Source organism: Mesoplodon densirostris, chromosome 11 (genome assembly GCF_025265405.1).
Source record: "Mesoplodon densirostris isolate mMesDen1 chromosome 11, mMesDen1 primary haplotype, whole genome shotgun sequence".
Classification (NCBI taxonomy): Eukaryota; Metazoa; Chordata; class Mammalia; order Artiodactyla; family Ziphiidae; genus Mesoplodon; species Mesoplodon densirostris.
Window position 1 is genome coordinate 76,312,884 of NC_082671.1, and position 15,143 is coordinate 76,328,026.

General features: G+C 37.9%; 1 protein-coding gene across 2 annotated transcripts in view; it reads right to left on the reverse strand.

Annotated features, from left to right (window-relative positions):
• The window catches only part of POLR3B (RNA polymerase III subunit B), a 113,642-nt gene that overhangs the window by 74,718 nt on the left and 23,781 nt on the right, over nt 1–15,143 (reverse strand). For both annotated transcript variants that reach the window (XM_060113129.1, XM_060113130.1), the window contains exons 10-11: nt 9,300–9,422; nt 3,760–3,879 (exon numbers count right to left, since the gene is read on the reverse strand). In XM_060113129.1, the coding sequence (XP_059969112.1) occupies nt 3,760–3,879; nt 9,300–9,422 (243 nt within the window). The remainder of the gene's footprint in view (nt 1–3,759; nt 3,880–9,299; nt 9,423–15,143) is intronic.

Genomic DNA, 15,143 nt, shown 5'->3' on the forward strand with positions numbered 1-15,143 from the left:
ATTTTGTCATCTTGTACCCACAAAACAATTACATCAATAAGAAAGGTTGGAATAAATCTAGATCTTCAAAAAGAAAAGTCTCTGGTCCATCCTCAAACAAACAAACAAACCAAAAAACCCTACAACCCTAACACCAATTACCACAACACTGAGCAGAAGAACCCAGTCTTTGAGTAGCTATAAGTAATTTACATTCTCAGTTGGTATTTACAAACTGTATGGTCCTCCATTCAGATACATCTAATTTATTTTTTTTTCTGATTTTAATGTGGTGAGTTACATTGAACATGTAACTCTTCTAGTTGTATTTACTTATTTTGTTAATGAAAAAAATGAAGCAAATTTTCATTAACCAAATTTTCAACTTTTAACAAAGTCCGTATCACGTGTTTATTTTGCATAAATAGTGGGAGACTCTCCCAAGACATTTATAAGTAGAAATAAACATGGATATTTACAGCAGATGCCCCACTGCACTTTAAAAGGCACTTGAACATTAACTCATTTTGCCGTTCCCCACTTTTTAAACTACTATATGCTGAAAAGTAAACCTTAGGTCTAAATTGAAAAAATAAGTTAATACTGAGCCCATTTTTCCTACTGATATAGAGAGTGGGAATCCTTTAATCTAGTAGCTGACATCACTTTTTGGTAGAATGCCAATAATAGTTCCATTATCCCTTTGTGAACTATCTGAAAGAGGGAGAGAAAAAAGACCTACCAAATGAGCTTGGAACACTGAAACAGAATTGTTATCGCCAAAACTCTGGAGTCCTTTTAATATTACCTTGGAGGAAAAAGAGGTCTTAGGCATCTTGGGGAAACCCTTAGAGCAGTGGTTTCCAAATTTTAGTGTGCATCATAATTATTGCAGGGCCTGTTAGAACAGACTGCTGGGCCCCACTCCCAGAGTGTCTGACTCAGTATGTCTATGGTAGAGTCCAGGAACTTCTGGCAAGTTCCCAGGTGATGCTGACTCTACTACGTAGTCTGAAAAACTCTCACTTCCAAGGAACTGAGAGGCTGGCCTTCGGAGCCAAAGCCTCAAGTACAAGTGCAGGGACTGCTGAGCATCCTGCCCATCTCTCTCCCTCTATGTAGATACATCTGAACCAGTGCTTTCTACATTTTAGTCGTTCAAGTACCACCATCATGATTACTGTCATATCTCTGTAACACTTAAAGTACTAATTATTTAATATTTTTTGTCAACTTTAAACAACTAATTTTTAAGTAAGCTTCATCTATACAATAATACCATAAAATCCTAAATACCACAGAAATGGATTTAATGTGCTAGTTGTATTTTTTCTAATAAGTACATAATTATTTAAAGAAAAATGTCCTTATATCATCTAAAATCACCTCTAACAGTATTCTTAGGTAAATATTGTCCTAAACCATTCTGGAAAATGAAGGTCTTTGCTTGGTTTATCTATTCTGACTTTACTCCTCACTGGATCATATATAACAAAACTTCTTTTTTAAAAGAATTTATTTATTTTATTTATTTATTTTTGGCTGCATTGGGTCTTCGTTGCTGTGCGCGGGCTTTCTCTAGTTGCGGTGAGCAGGGGCTGCTCTTCATTGCAGTGCACAGGCTTCTCATCGCGGTGGCTTCTCTTGTTGCGGAGCACAGGCTCTAGGCACGCGGGCTTCAGTAGTTGTAGCACGCTGGTTCAGTAGTTGTGGCTCACGGGCTTAGCTGCTCCACAGCATGTGGGATTTTCCTGGACCAGGGCTCGAACCCGTGTCCCCTGTGTTACGAGGTGGATTCTTAACCACTGCGTCACCAGGGAAGCCCTAACAAAACTATAAAAACGGTAGCTTAGGCCCACTGTAACCACACAAAAGTACCAATGTTCAGCTTTATCAATTTACATAAATAAATTTCGGTATAGCCAGCATTCTATCAGCTAAGGCTCTTTAACCAAAAGGTCTCCTCAGCTGTTGTACAAAGCTAAGTGAGGCCCCAATGGAGACGTGATGGCCATGTCTGGGAGCCAGCAAACCATGGAGCTTTATGTGCACCCTATCACTGAATTGGCACAATGGTATTAGTTTCATTGTTCAGATGAGAAAACTGAAGCTTAGAAAAGTGAAGATTTGCCCAAAGTAAATCAGCTAGGAAGTTAAGAAACCCAGTTTGAACCCTTGTCTCTCTGGCTCTAAAGCCCTTGTTGTTTCCACTACTCATTTTTGCTATTTTGAGTTTTAAACTGTTTTTCTAATCACCTAAAATTCAGTTCAGACACAGCTTTAACATTAAGAGTTTTCTAATTCTTTGAATTAGATCAAGGATAGACATAAATGAGTGGCAGCCAAAGGGCAGAATCAGAGACCCATATTATTTGGCTAATAAGGTGTTTCAAAATAAGAAAACAATCATTAAGATTCAGTTTAGGTGGTCACTGTTCACTTCTGCAGTTCCTTCAACTTTCCTTTATATATAATCAGCCCCTGAATGTAGAGTCTGCAATCCCTGAATTAGATCATCATGTATAATACACATGCTAATTCATCAAAAACCGGACTATTTGGTTAACAAGATAGTCTGACTAACAAATAATTTTATAACTTAGAAAGAGTAGCATATATATTAAATGGGAGTGGGGGAAGAATGACTCTTGCCAACTTGGCTGATCTCTGTTTAATAATAAGTTAATTTAAAAAAATAAATATTAAGGGTCAGAAGAGGGGATTCTAGCTCTCTCTCTCTCTCTGACAACTAACCAGCTGGATGAAAAGGTAAATCATCTAGCTTTGCCAGACCTGAGCATCTTCACTGTAAGTGAAGGAGGCTGGACAATGTGAACTCTAAAATTCAAGCAATAAATAGGTCTAGGAGATAGCCCATCCAATATTTTAATAAGGTCTAGGAGATAAGCCCATCCAATATTTTAATAAGTATCTATGGCAGTGATGGTAACATAACATTGAGAATGTACCTAATGCCTCAGAAATGTACATATAAAAATGGTAAATTTTTGGGACTTCCCTGGTGGCGCAGTGGTTAAGAATCCACCTCGTAATGCAGGGGACACGGGTTTGAGCCCTGGTCCAGGAAGATCCCAGCCTGTGTGCCATAACTACTGAGCCTGCGCTCTAGAGCCCATGAGCCACAACTACTGAGCCCGTGTGCCACAACTACTGAAGCCCATGCGCCTAAAGCTTGTGCTCCACAACAACAGAAGCCACGACAATGAGAAGCCCGTGCACCGCAACGAAAAGTAGCCCCTGCTCGCCACAACTAGAGGAAGCCCACACGCAGCAACGAAGACCCAACACAGCCAAAAATAAATACATAAATAAAAAAAATTTTTTTTAAAGAGGTAAATTTTATGTTATGTATATTTTACCACAATTTAAAAAAAAGTATCCATATGAGCAAGGCACTGTAAGCTCGCTTTAAGTTATTTAAAAATATCTAAAACACCATCCCTGTCCTTCAAAAGGAGAAATCTAATAGCAGTGCTACTATATACATGAATATAAAAAAACTGTAATTTTGGATTGAAATAAGAACCAAGAGAGAGTAAACATGATGATGATACAATACAGTTAACATTCTCTAAGTACAAATAAACTATTGATAATGGAAGATTATTTCCAGGGCAGTCCACTGGAGAGTCCTCTTTAGGATTCTCTCTTTTCTTAAGGAGCTATACTTGAATTAATGTAAACTTGTATTCAAAATTCTTTAACAGAAATGCATGGACCCCACAATGATCATTATTCAGTTGCACAGGGGTTACTCACTGGTACATGCGTCAGAATGGTAGAAGCCAGGAGCTCTCTTGCTTCTTCTATTTTGGTTTTCTTTGGTCCACCTCCCCACATCCTTTGCCTTCTTACTTTGTTCCCTATGTATTTTAATGCCTGTAAAAAACAGAATATACTTATAATAATGTTTGAATGACACCATCAGAGAGAATTTGTTAAACTACCCATACATGACACTATAAGCAAAACAGACAAGGATCCTGCTTATAGAGAAAGCTGAATTGGTCCTAGTCAAAAATCAACATTTGTCATAAATCAATGACAAAGTAGCATTTACATGCTATTTAATATACTGGTTCCCTTTTTATTTTATAATTTGTTTTCTTACTATAAAATTGATACATGATCATTGTAGGAAATTTAGAAAATACAGAGGAGATAGATGTATCAGCCATCAGTCTTCCTCCCACAGAGCACCACAGTCTATAGTTAACGCTTTGGGGTAGTAGTTTTTCCCCTCAAGAAGGAATTACACCATGTATGACCTCTATCCTGAAATCAACAAAGCATTGCTGAAAGAAAACAAAACCTAAATAAATTGAGGGTTATGCCATTTTCATGGACTGGAACATATAATAGTGTTAAGATGGCTTACTGTTAAAATTCTCTCCAAACTGACCAAGAGATATATCATAATTGCTAATTATACTCCTGGCAGGCTTTCTAAAAAACAAAAATTGATTGATTCCAAAATATATATGGAAATGAAAAAGAATAGCCGAAACAATCCTGAAGAAGTCAGAGGATTTACATTACATGATTTCAACTATAAAGCTATAGTAATCAAGACAGTGTGATGCAAGGGTAAGGACAAATGGATCAATGGAAGAGAATAACAAGTGTGGAAATAAACCAACTTTTATGGTCAATTGAATTTTGACAAAAGTGCCAAAGCAATTCAATGGGCGAAGGAAAGTCTTTTCAATAAATGATGTCAAAACAACTAAATACCCATAAAGTAAAAAATTAACCTTGACCCTTATTTCACACCAAATAGAAAATTAGTTTAAGATGGATTTTAGACATAAACATAAGAAGTAAAACTATAATGCTTCCAGAATAAAACATAGACTATGTTACTGCTCTTGGGGTAGGCAAAGATTTCTTTAAATGGAAATCAATAACCATAAAAAAACAAATAAAAACACCCTATTGATAATCAGATTTTATCAAAATTAAAAACTGCTCATCACAGTTAAGATAATGAATAGGGAAGTAATGGGCTGGGAGAAAATGCCTGTAATACATAAACCTGACAAGGGATTTATATCCAGGATATATGTATATATATTTTTTAATTTTAATTTTATTTTTTTATATTTATATTTTTTAAAGAGGACTCTGAAATTCAATAATAAAAAGGCAATTCAATAAGGAAAACGAGCGAAAGATTTGGACAGACACCTCACAAAGGAAGTCGATAAGCACATGAAAAAGTGTTCAACATCCTTTGTCATCTGGAAAATGCATGATTAAAACCACAATGAGATACCACCAAACACCCACTAGAACAGCTAAAGTTAAAAAAGACTGACAACACTGAATGTTGGTGAGGATGTGAAGCAATCAGAACTCTCAGACACAGCTGGGGGGACTGCAAAATGGTACCATCACTTTGGAAAAAGATCTGGCAGTTCCAACTTTATAAAAGTTACATACACAACCGCTTTTTGATCCAGAAATTCTACACCTAGGTATTTATCTGAGAGAAATGCCAAACTGTTCAGGCAGAGTCTTGTACACAAACATTTACGGCAGTTTTATTCATAACAGGAAAAGAGTGAAACAAACCAAACGTCCATCAACAGGAAAAGATAACAAACTGTGGTATATTCAAACAATGGAACACTACTCAGCAATAAAAAGGAACATGGGAATTCCCTGGTGGTCCAGTGGTTAGGACTCCATGCTTTCACTGCAGGGGTGCAGGTTCAATCCCCAGTCGGGGAACTAAGAACCTGCAAGCTGCGCAGTGTGGCCAAATTAAACAAAAAAAAAAAAAAAAAAAAAAGACAAAAAAAACACACAGAAAACAAAAAAGCAATAAAAAGGAACAGACCACATGGATAGATGACATAAAGAGGAACAACTTGGCTGAATCTAAGACAATACACTCCACAAACAAAGCTGGACACCAAGAAGTATACACTGCATAATTCCATATATAAAATTCTAGAACAGGCAAAACTAATCTATGGTGAAAAAATAAGATCAGTGGGGGAAGAAGATAACAGAGGTGAAAACTAACTAGGAGGGGCATGAGGGAACTTTCCGGGGTAATGGAAGTATTCTATATCTTATAAAAATTATACAATTAAGATTTGTACTTATCAGTGTATATACATTTTACCTAAAAAAATAAAATATTAAAAACTAATCAAGTAATAGGTGAGGAGGAGGTAGAGATTTAGATGAAACAAGAATGGCAAAGTGTTTTTAATTGTTGAAGCTGGGTGATAGGCACACGGGGTTCATAATACTATTCCGTATACTTTGCACATGTTGAAATTTTTCCATAAAAAAAAGTTTGAAAAGAAGAGGATAATGTGGTTATTATTTTGTAAAAGCAATGAATGCTTTTTTTTTTTTTTTTTTTTTTAACTGGTTTTCAGTTAGAAGAAAGGGATGATTCTTTATCCTGGAATTCCTGTCCCCATTTACCTGCCTGGGAAATTTCTTCTCCATGCTGCAAAACCTAGATCAGGTATCACTTCCTCTTTGAAGCCTCTCCTAACCACACTCCTTTCTCTGTGTTATTTTAATTCCTTATATATAAAGAATTGAGTACTTCCATTCATGTTCAGATCACACTATATTTTAATTGTCTATTTACCTGTATGGCTCTCTTACTAGATGATATGTCGTCTTTTTCCTCGATTCCTAATGACTAAAATAGTGCCTAGAACTAAATGGAACTCCTCTGTTAAGACTGGACATCAAATCTAGGAATCTCCCCTGGTTAAAAAAAAAGGTCATTTAGAGTGTAAAATAAACTTAAGACCTTTAAAACACAAGCTGTGGGTAACCTAGAAGTAAGTAGTAAGTAAGTAACTAACTGAGGCAAGTCAGCAGTTGGTGGGAACCACGAATAGATAGGCACTTCAGTTTTCCCTAAACTGAACTGTCTTCATTAAATTTTGGTCTTCTAGTTCCCTTGGGAAAGAGGCTATAGATTCTTCACTTCTTTAAGGAAGAAACAGAGGAACACAGGGGAGCCTGGTATTCTTTCTGATGTAGCAGAAAGCCACCTTTTCCCTAGAATACCTAATAAAGTTGCCAGGGGTTCACAGTGTGAGGGTTAGGGTAAGAGCCCAATCTGTTCATAAACAGGCCAAGATGACACCCCTAGTGCATCCTATCCTCCCAAAAAGGTAATAACTAATTTCTTCTCTATTTATCAGAGCCCCTGGCAATGAAAATGTAAAACATCCATGACCAATGTAACAGCAAAAAGGCTTTGTGAGCAGAAGTGGAGGAATCACTGAAAAGGGAAGCATTAAAGACAAAACAAAACACAGATTTTAAGCAATCCACTAAAGTGCCATGTCATCAAAAGTTCTATTACGTAAGATAAAGTGTACTTGCTACATTTTCGATTAGAATAACATAAAATATTCATGTTACCGTAACTCATATGTTCAATTTATCAACCATTTTGGATTACCCGTGCCTCTGTTACCTTTCATCAGTTGCAAATAATTAATCTTTGCTTTAATCCAGCATTCAGAGAACAAGCCATCTCAAACTTCTACTTCCTGTTTGTCTTTCTCACGTTAGGAACATTTGTCTTTCTTAAGTTAAATAACTGCACATTCTCCTATCTTTTTTTTTTTTTTTTTTTTTTTTTTGCGGTACGCGGGCCTCTCACTGCTGTGGCCTCTCCCGCTGCGGAGCACAGGCTCCGGATGCGCAGGCTCAGTGGCCATGGCTCACAGGCCCAGCTGCTCCGCGGCACATGGGATCCTCCCGGACCGGGGCACAAACCCGTATCCCCTGCATCGGCAGGTGGACTCTCAACCACTGCGCCACCAGGGAGGCCCTCTCCTCATCTTTTAACTGAACTTTTCTAGCTCCGTTAGCTAAAATTTTCTGTCAGTACCTATTTAAGAGAAATAAATGAATGTTTTTCCAACCCACTGTTTAGCCCCTGCTCAAATAGCTTTACAGTGAAAAGGTTATCTGACCAACAATGATGATGTTTGTAATAAATGAATAATGGATCTCACTGAATCCACGGGGGTAGCATTAAGGTAAATCGTTCTTCCAAGGCATTATACAGCTTTAAAGCATAGAGTGCGTCTTCCAAAATTGAGCCAATTCCTCAGTGTTGCTTAACATTTTCTCTTCACGTTCTTGGAGCCCTTGGACAACGTAATTTCAGTTTATAACAAAAATGCATATTCACTAAATATTTCACTTTCAATGAAGAGCAAAATTAGAATCCCCTAAATCCAAACAACTTTTCCTGATGCTGCCTGCCTGATAACTAGAGTTGACTGTAAATTAACTACAGAAAAAGAAGGCAGTGATAAGAATAATCCCTACTGATTTGTGCTTTTGAATTATATGTACTTACATATGACAATCAACCTTCCTAAATGTTTGGCTCAGTCTATGAAAATATCAAGACTGGTTTGACTTTTCAGAACACATACTAACAGATATAAGATACTATCTCTAATAACATCCTGGGTGACAAGAAAAAAGCAGCATGGAATTTATACCTTGTAAGCAACCCACAGAACAGACAATATATGGATGGATATATAATTGTCCATTGTGCTTCTACAGTAAGGAATTCCTACCTCCCAGGATGACTATGAGGAATGTCACTATTGATTTACACTTACGAAAGCACTTTACAAATGTATAACTAAAAATCCTAAGTATGGCAATTAGGGCTCCCTGTCACACAGAAAGGGAAGTGTAATTATTTTGATTATATATACAGTTCCCTAACTTCATCTTTGAGTCTTGTCCTACAATCCACAGGTTCCAACTGGTAGTGCCCAAGGCAGGTCAACGACGGCTCTGTGGTGGTAAAGGGGTTCTAAACCTGGGTGTTTCTTGCTGGACACACTGGGAATTCAGGAAAAGGGATACAGACCACATACAACTGGATGCTGAAGGCAACTGGAAGTAGGGAATAAAAAGGAATATTAAAGAGAAACACATGGAAAAAAAAACCTTCTACACTAGAGTTGCTGTAGTTTAAAAACCTGTATCACTCAGGCAAATAAGGAAAAGAAGAGTACTTGCTATTCTATCAGAACAAAAGCCTCTTGGCCCGCCTGCTTCTAAGTTACACACCAAAGGCTGATAATTTGTCTAGGCAAACTCCTTCCTCCAGTCCCTCAAATAATGAGTCAAAGAAGCTTCTCTACCACTCCTCCCATCTCCCCAATATCCTCCCCAAACCTGTACCCTTAAAAGTCACTGCATCTGATGCTTTATCAATGAGGAGCATTAAATCTCCAATTCCCTTTCGTAGCAAAGGACAACATGAAAAGACACACCTGCATCTGTGTGAAAATCTGAGCTTTCTGGCACTCTTCCAAACTGGGCCCAAATGCAGCCATCACGTGCTCCTCCGTTCCAATCATCTGCACGATTTCCTGGTCACTCTCAACACCCATGGCCTAGGAAGGAAAGAAAAGATAGAATGAGTGCTGGCTTTGTGTTAACTCACTGACATTTGCTTATGCTAATTTGGCATTGTTTGTGGGTATTACTTCTAAGCAAAAGCTAGTTCTTTTCTCAGAAATGGTGCCATCTGGCATTGGCAGCCATAGCCCAAGCTGCAGAAGAACCTGAAACAGAAATTTTGATGAGGAAGAGGAAAACAAACATTCTCAAGCACTTTTTGTATGTGTACAGTCTTCTATAATTTAAAGTATCCTATGATTTTCATCATGAGAAAGGAAGTAGGGAGGTATAGTGGAGACACTGGTCACAGTTACAAAGGCAAACTGAAAAAAACAAAACGAAACAAGACAAAACAGGCAAAGAGCAGTAAATCAGAAAATATGTATGGCTGAAAATAAACAGAACCCCAATTAGTTTTGTCACAAGATTAATTTCTCTGAGAACTGTCAAATCATGCACCTTCAGGCTAAAAGAATTTTTCTTAACGGATGTTTTACTTCACTATTCTAGAGATATCAAGCTCTACTTGATACAGGTTTTTAAAGAGATTTTTATAAAACCAAGAACACACTTAGGTTTAAGAAACCCACTTATCTTTAAGTGTTTCAAGGTGGCAGCCGGCAACGCAGGTCTTTGTAGATTCCATATGGTACTAAGGCTTACTCCTTCACACATTTGCCTGGCATTCTGCCGTATCAAGAAATACAGCATAATCTCACTAAACCTCTCTTGGCAGAGGAGTGAAGGGGAAAGTTACGTTTGCATTAAAATTCTTCCTTTAGCTGCACAGAGAAAAGAGAACCAGGGGTACTTGTCTAGTTAAACTTTAATGATCTAGTTCTCAGTTCTCCACACACAAGAGAGAGAGAAGGAAAAAGGAATTTTGAGTCCGATGCAGAACATGGAGAACATGAACCTGAGTACAACAGAAAGGGAACCTCTCCAAAGCCAAGAGAGAATGTCAACAACAGGCCGGACAACCACTATTACACGTCACCTCCTCCACCCCAGTTTCTTCTTTTGTCACGACAGGGCACAACCAGGCCCCTTCCAGTTCAACATTCTACAACTCTACATTTGAATTTTAGTAGTCTGTATCTTAAACTTCGATTTGGATACCTTAGGATCAGATGTAAGCTTATTTAAAGTTTTGAAGCTTTCGGAGGCAGTTAAATAGATGCTATGTCCCTTTCAGGCCAACTGTGATGGTTTTGAAAATGTTCACGAACTCTTTGACACTCTCTTCAAAAGGTAAAGACTAATTCTCCTCCCCTTGAGTGTGGGCTAAACTTAATGACTCATTTATACAGAAAAGGTGGAAACGACTGCATGGCTCCGGAGCCTCGGTCATGGAAGGCACTGCCGCTTCCTGCTGGCTCCCTTGTGGCAGCCAGCAGCCATGTCATGGAGACACTCAAGCATCCATGGAAGGTCCAGTGGTGAGAAGCAAAGGTTCTTACCCTGAGGGTGAGCCACCCTCCAGCTTCAATCCAGCCTTCAGACCACTGTAGCCCTGGCTGACACCTAGACTCATGAAAGACCCTGAGCCAGAAGCACTCAGCCAAGCAATGCCCTAACCCCTCACCAACAGAGACTCTGCTGTAATTTGTTATTCACCACAGATAACTAACAGACCAACTTTGGGAATTAAATCTACTAAACTTAAAAAATATATATTTTAAGTGTATAACTTGTTTTGTTCAAAAAAAGTTTTGTTTAGTGAACAAGTAAAGAAGTTCTAAGGATACAGGTCTCTTTTTTGTATGTTAATTTTCATGTTTTCTTAATCTCTGATATGATGCACTTATTCAAATGGACACTAGACACCAACTCCAAAAATTACACAAATTCATTAAGACATTTAGTCTTTCATGGATTAAAGAAGAAAGCAATCCTAAAAAATTATCAGTTCTAATTTTTAAACAAATGAAAACAAAAAACAAAAAAATGGATTATCCTTTGACCAAACACACTGAGTTGCAGCTACTCCAATGGTGATGGCGTATAAGTAGAACCATCTGCACTTCCTCCTTGGTCTGCCAAGTAGCCACTCAGAAACATCAGATGAGAATATTTCTCTGTGAAAAGCTAAATAGAATATAGGTTAATTTTTACTTGTCAGTCTCTCAAAATAATGTTATATGGGTTTCAACGGAACCAAAACATTTAAAAAAAAAAACAGTACTAAGGCAATAGTTTGCAGTCACCTTTTCTAAAACCTTTGATGTGAAACTTTGTAACTAATGCACCTCCCTTCTCAGAGGAAAGCCCGAACACTAAAAAGAGACCTATACAGCAGGGGTCCCCAACTCCCAGGCTGTGGGCCGGTACCGGTCTTGGCCTGTTAGGAACCGAGCCGCACAGCAGGAGGTGAGTGGCAGGCAAGCGAGCGAAGCTTCATCTGCCGCTCCCCATCGCTCGCATTACCGCTTGGACCATCCCCACTGCCGCCCCATCCATGGAAAAAACTGTCTTCCACGAAACTGGTCCCTGGTGCCAAAAAGGTTGGGGACTGCTGCTATACAGGACAGATGGCAAACCAAGCAGCAGGAAAAAGTCTCACTAAAACATAAATAGAATCCTAGAGTTGAAATGGCAGTGGCTTTCTGGTTGAGCCCCCTTTCTTTAGGGAAGTTAACATCTAAATCATCTGAATGTCACCTATATTACCTTAATACTGTTTAGTTCAGTAATCTCCAAGTAAAAAAGACTTGATTGCCTCTTTTGGTGTTTAATAATGAAAAAGTCCTTCCTTATTTGACATATGGATTGCCACTTCAAGTCGTCCTGATGCTGACCTAGGTAGTAATTTTATAATTGCACAAAACTCTCGAGTGGCCTAACGTGAATCTAAACAGACTGCTTAGGCCTACCAGATATTTCTAAGCTATGAAGCAAAGATACGCCAAGCACATGGTAAATGACACCATATGTGCATAAAGAATGATCAGTGGCAAAGCTCTGCTCTAAAAGGCCTAAACTCTTCCTATAACAGATCACTGAAATACAGGGTGATAACTCAGTCAGGTTATCATCAACTGTGCTCCAGCTCCAAAGATGGAACTGACTTTATGACTATTTAGCCTTTGGAAGTCACACCTACAAATAAATGACATATTGCTATGGAAATGACAGCAAAATGCCCAACCATTTTGCGTTACAGACATAATTCAGACATCTGAAAACTAGCTTTATATGGAACTCTTTGTACTCCAGATATCTGAAATCATTTCACCTAACTAATAAGTCAAAAGTGAATGCTGGAGAGGGTGTGGAGAAAAGGGAACACTCTTGCACTGCTGGTGGGAATGTGAATTGGTACAGCCACTATGGAGAACAGTATGGAGGTTCCTTAAAAAACTAAAAATAGAAGTACCATATGACCCAGCAATCCCACTACTGGGCATATACCCTGAGAAAACCATAATTCAAAAAGAGTCATGTACCAAAATGTTCATTGCAGCTCTATTTACAATAGCCAGGACAGGGAAGCAACCTAAGTGTCTAACATCAGATGAATGGATAAAGAAGATGTGGCACATATATACAATGGAATATTACTCAGCCATAAAAAGAAACCAAATTGAGTTATTTGTAGTGAGGTGGATGGACCTAGAGTCTGTCATACAGAGTGAAGTAAGTCAGAAAGAGAAAGACAAATACCGTATGCTAACACATATATATGGAATCTAAGGGAAAAAAATGTCATGAAGAACCTAGGTGTAAGACAGGAATAAAGACACAGACCTACTAGAGAATGGACTTGAGGATATGGGGAGGGGGAAGGGTAAGCTGTGACAAAGTGAGAGAGTCGCATGGACATATATACACTACCAAACGTAAGGTAGATAGCTAGTGGGAAGCAGCCGCATAGCAACAGGGAGATCAGCTTGGTGCTTTGTGACCACCTTGAGGGGTGGGATAGGGAGGCTGGGAGGGAGGGAGACACAAGAGGGAGGAGATATGGGAACATATGTATATGTATAACTGATTCACTTCGTTATAAAGCAGAAACTAACACACCATTGTAAAACAATTATACTCCAATAAAGATGTAAAAGAAAAAAAGTGAATGCTATTCAATAACCATACGAAAAAACAGCAGAGATAATATGTTTCTGCAGAAGGTCACCCAGTCTGGCAATCAGCAATAAGAACAAAAATAAGGGGAGGTGCTCTTTAAAAAGTGGCAGGAAGTCTTCTCCTTGGATATCCACTAAGTGTGACTAAAAGTGTGATTTTTAGAGACAGAAAGAAGAATACTAATGAGCAGAAGAGAATGATATGTAAGCTAACAGTGACATGTTGACATATATTACGTGAAGAAGGGAAATGGGTAAGTTGTTAAAATATCTAACATTCAGAAATCACTAATTTTTCTTTAAAGTAGACAGAAGTCAACCTATCATTTTAGGTTGACTTCTGACAACCAAAAGCAGTCCTAGCAGATAATAAAATAACTGTGATGGCCCACTTTAACGTTGTAATTTTTTTCTCTTTAAAGATCAAAAATTTCAATATAATACAGTGCCCAACACCCTTGATATTTGTCCTCTCTCCCATAAAAATTTTCAGACTACAGATGCCATCATAGTGCAACTGTTGAATACTGAGGGATACAAGTGTAAAGTAGGGAAGATTCATGGGCAGGAGAACGTCTGTAGTGATTCAAGTCCATTAATAAGGCTGATCTAGGCCTTAAAAGCTTTATCCATCATATTCAGACTCAGCATGGAGTCTGGAAGCCCTGCTGCTTCTGTCACTTTTAGCCAATTGTTGGCTACAATCAACAACCATCAAGTCCTAATGACTGTCAAGGTCTGTGTTAGGGCCACACAACACAAAAAGAGAAATGATGTGACTTTTCTCGTATCCTACTTTATTTTCCGGGGCTTCTGACATTAAATGTGTAAGAACTCAGTAAAAAGAAATAGCATTGTCTTTCTACGCAGTCTACTGCTCGAAATATATATTATCTCATTTGCTCTTCAAACAACCCCCTTAGGTGAAATGCTCACTTGGATAACAAACTAGATATAGTTATCCAAGACTCAGGAAGACTGGGAAATCTGCCCAAGGACACATAGCTAATAGGTGGAGAGGCTGGAAATCAACCTAGATCAGTCTGATTCTAAGATATCAATATTCTATGCTCCCTCCCAGATGGGAAAGTCTCAATAGTGGTTCTCAAACAAGTTTATTAAAACATCCCTATTGTGGGAGACCAAAAAAAGTGACTATGTGTGACCAATGAATTTAATTAATTTATTTGAACTGAAAATTTCTAAATATTTATTTTAATTCATATATACTGCTGATTAAAATGTAATGAATATGTTTCGGGAGAAAAATTTAATGACATGCACCAAGTTTCTAAAAATATATATAATCCCACGCCCAGGAATTAAGTCTCACAAAATAATCAGCAACATGCACAAACACGTATGTACAAGGACCCCCAGAGTGTGTATAAGAGTGAAAACTTAGGGGAAAAAAACGACGTGTAAATGTCACACTATAGGAATTTGCTTAATAGATTTTACCACATACACGCATTCTATAATACAACACCTACTAAAAATAATGATGTGGATTTTATTAATAGATGAGGAAAGCTAGTCACAATTCATTGTTAAATGAAAAAAATAAAATAAAATCAATGTGTATATTACAAAAGCAAAGGAAAAAAGGTCTTGAAAAAAATATATCCAAAA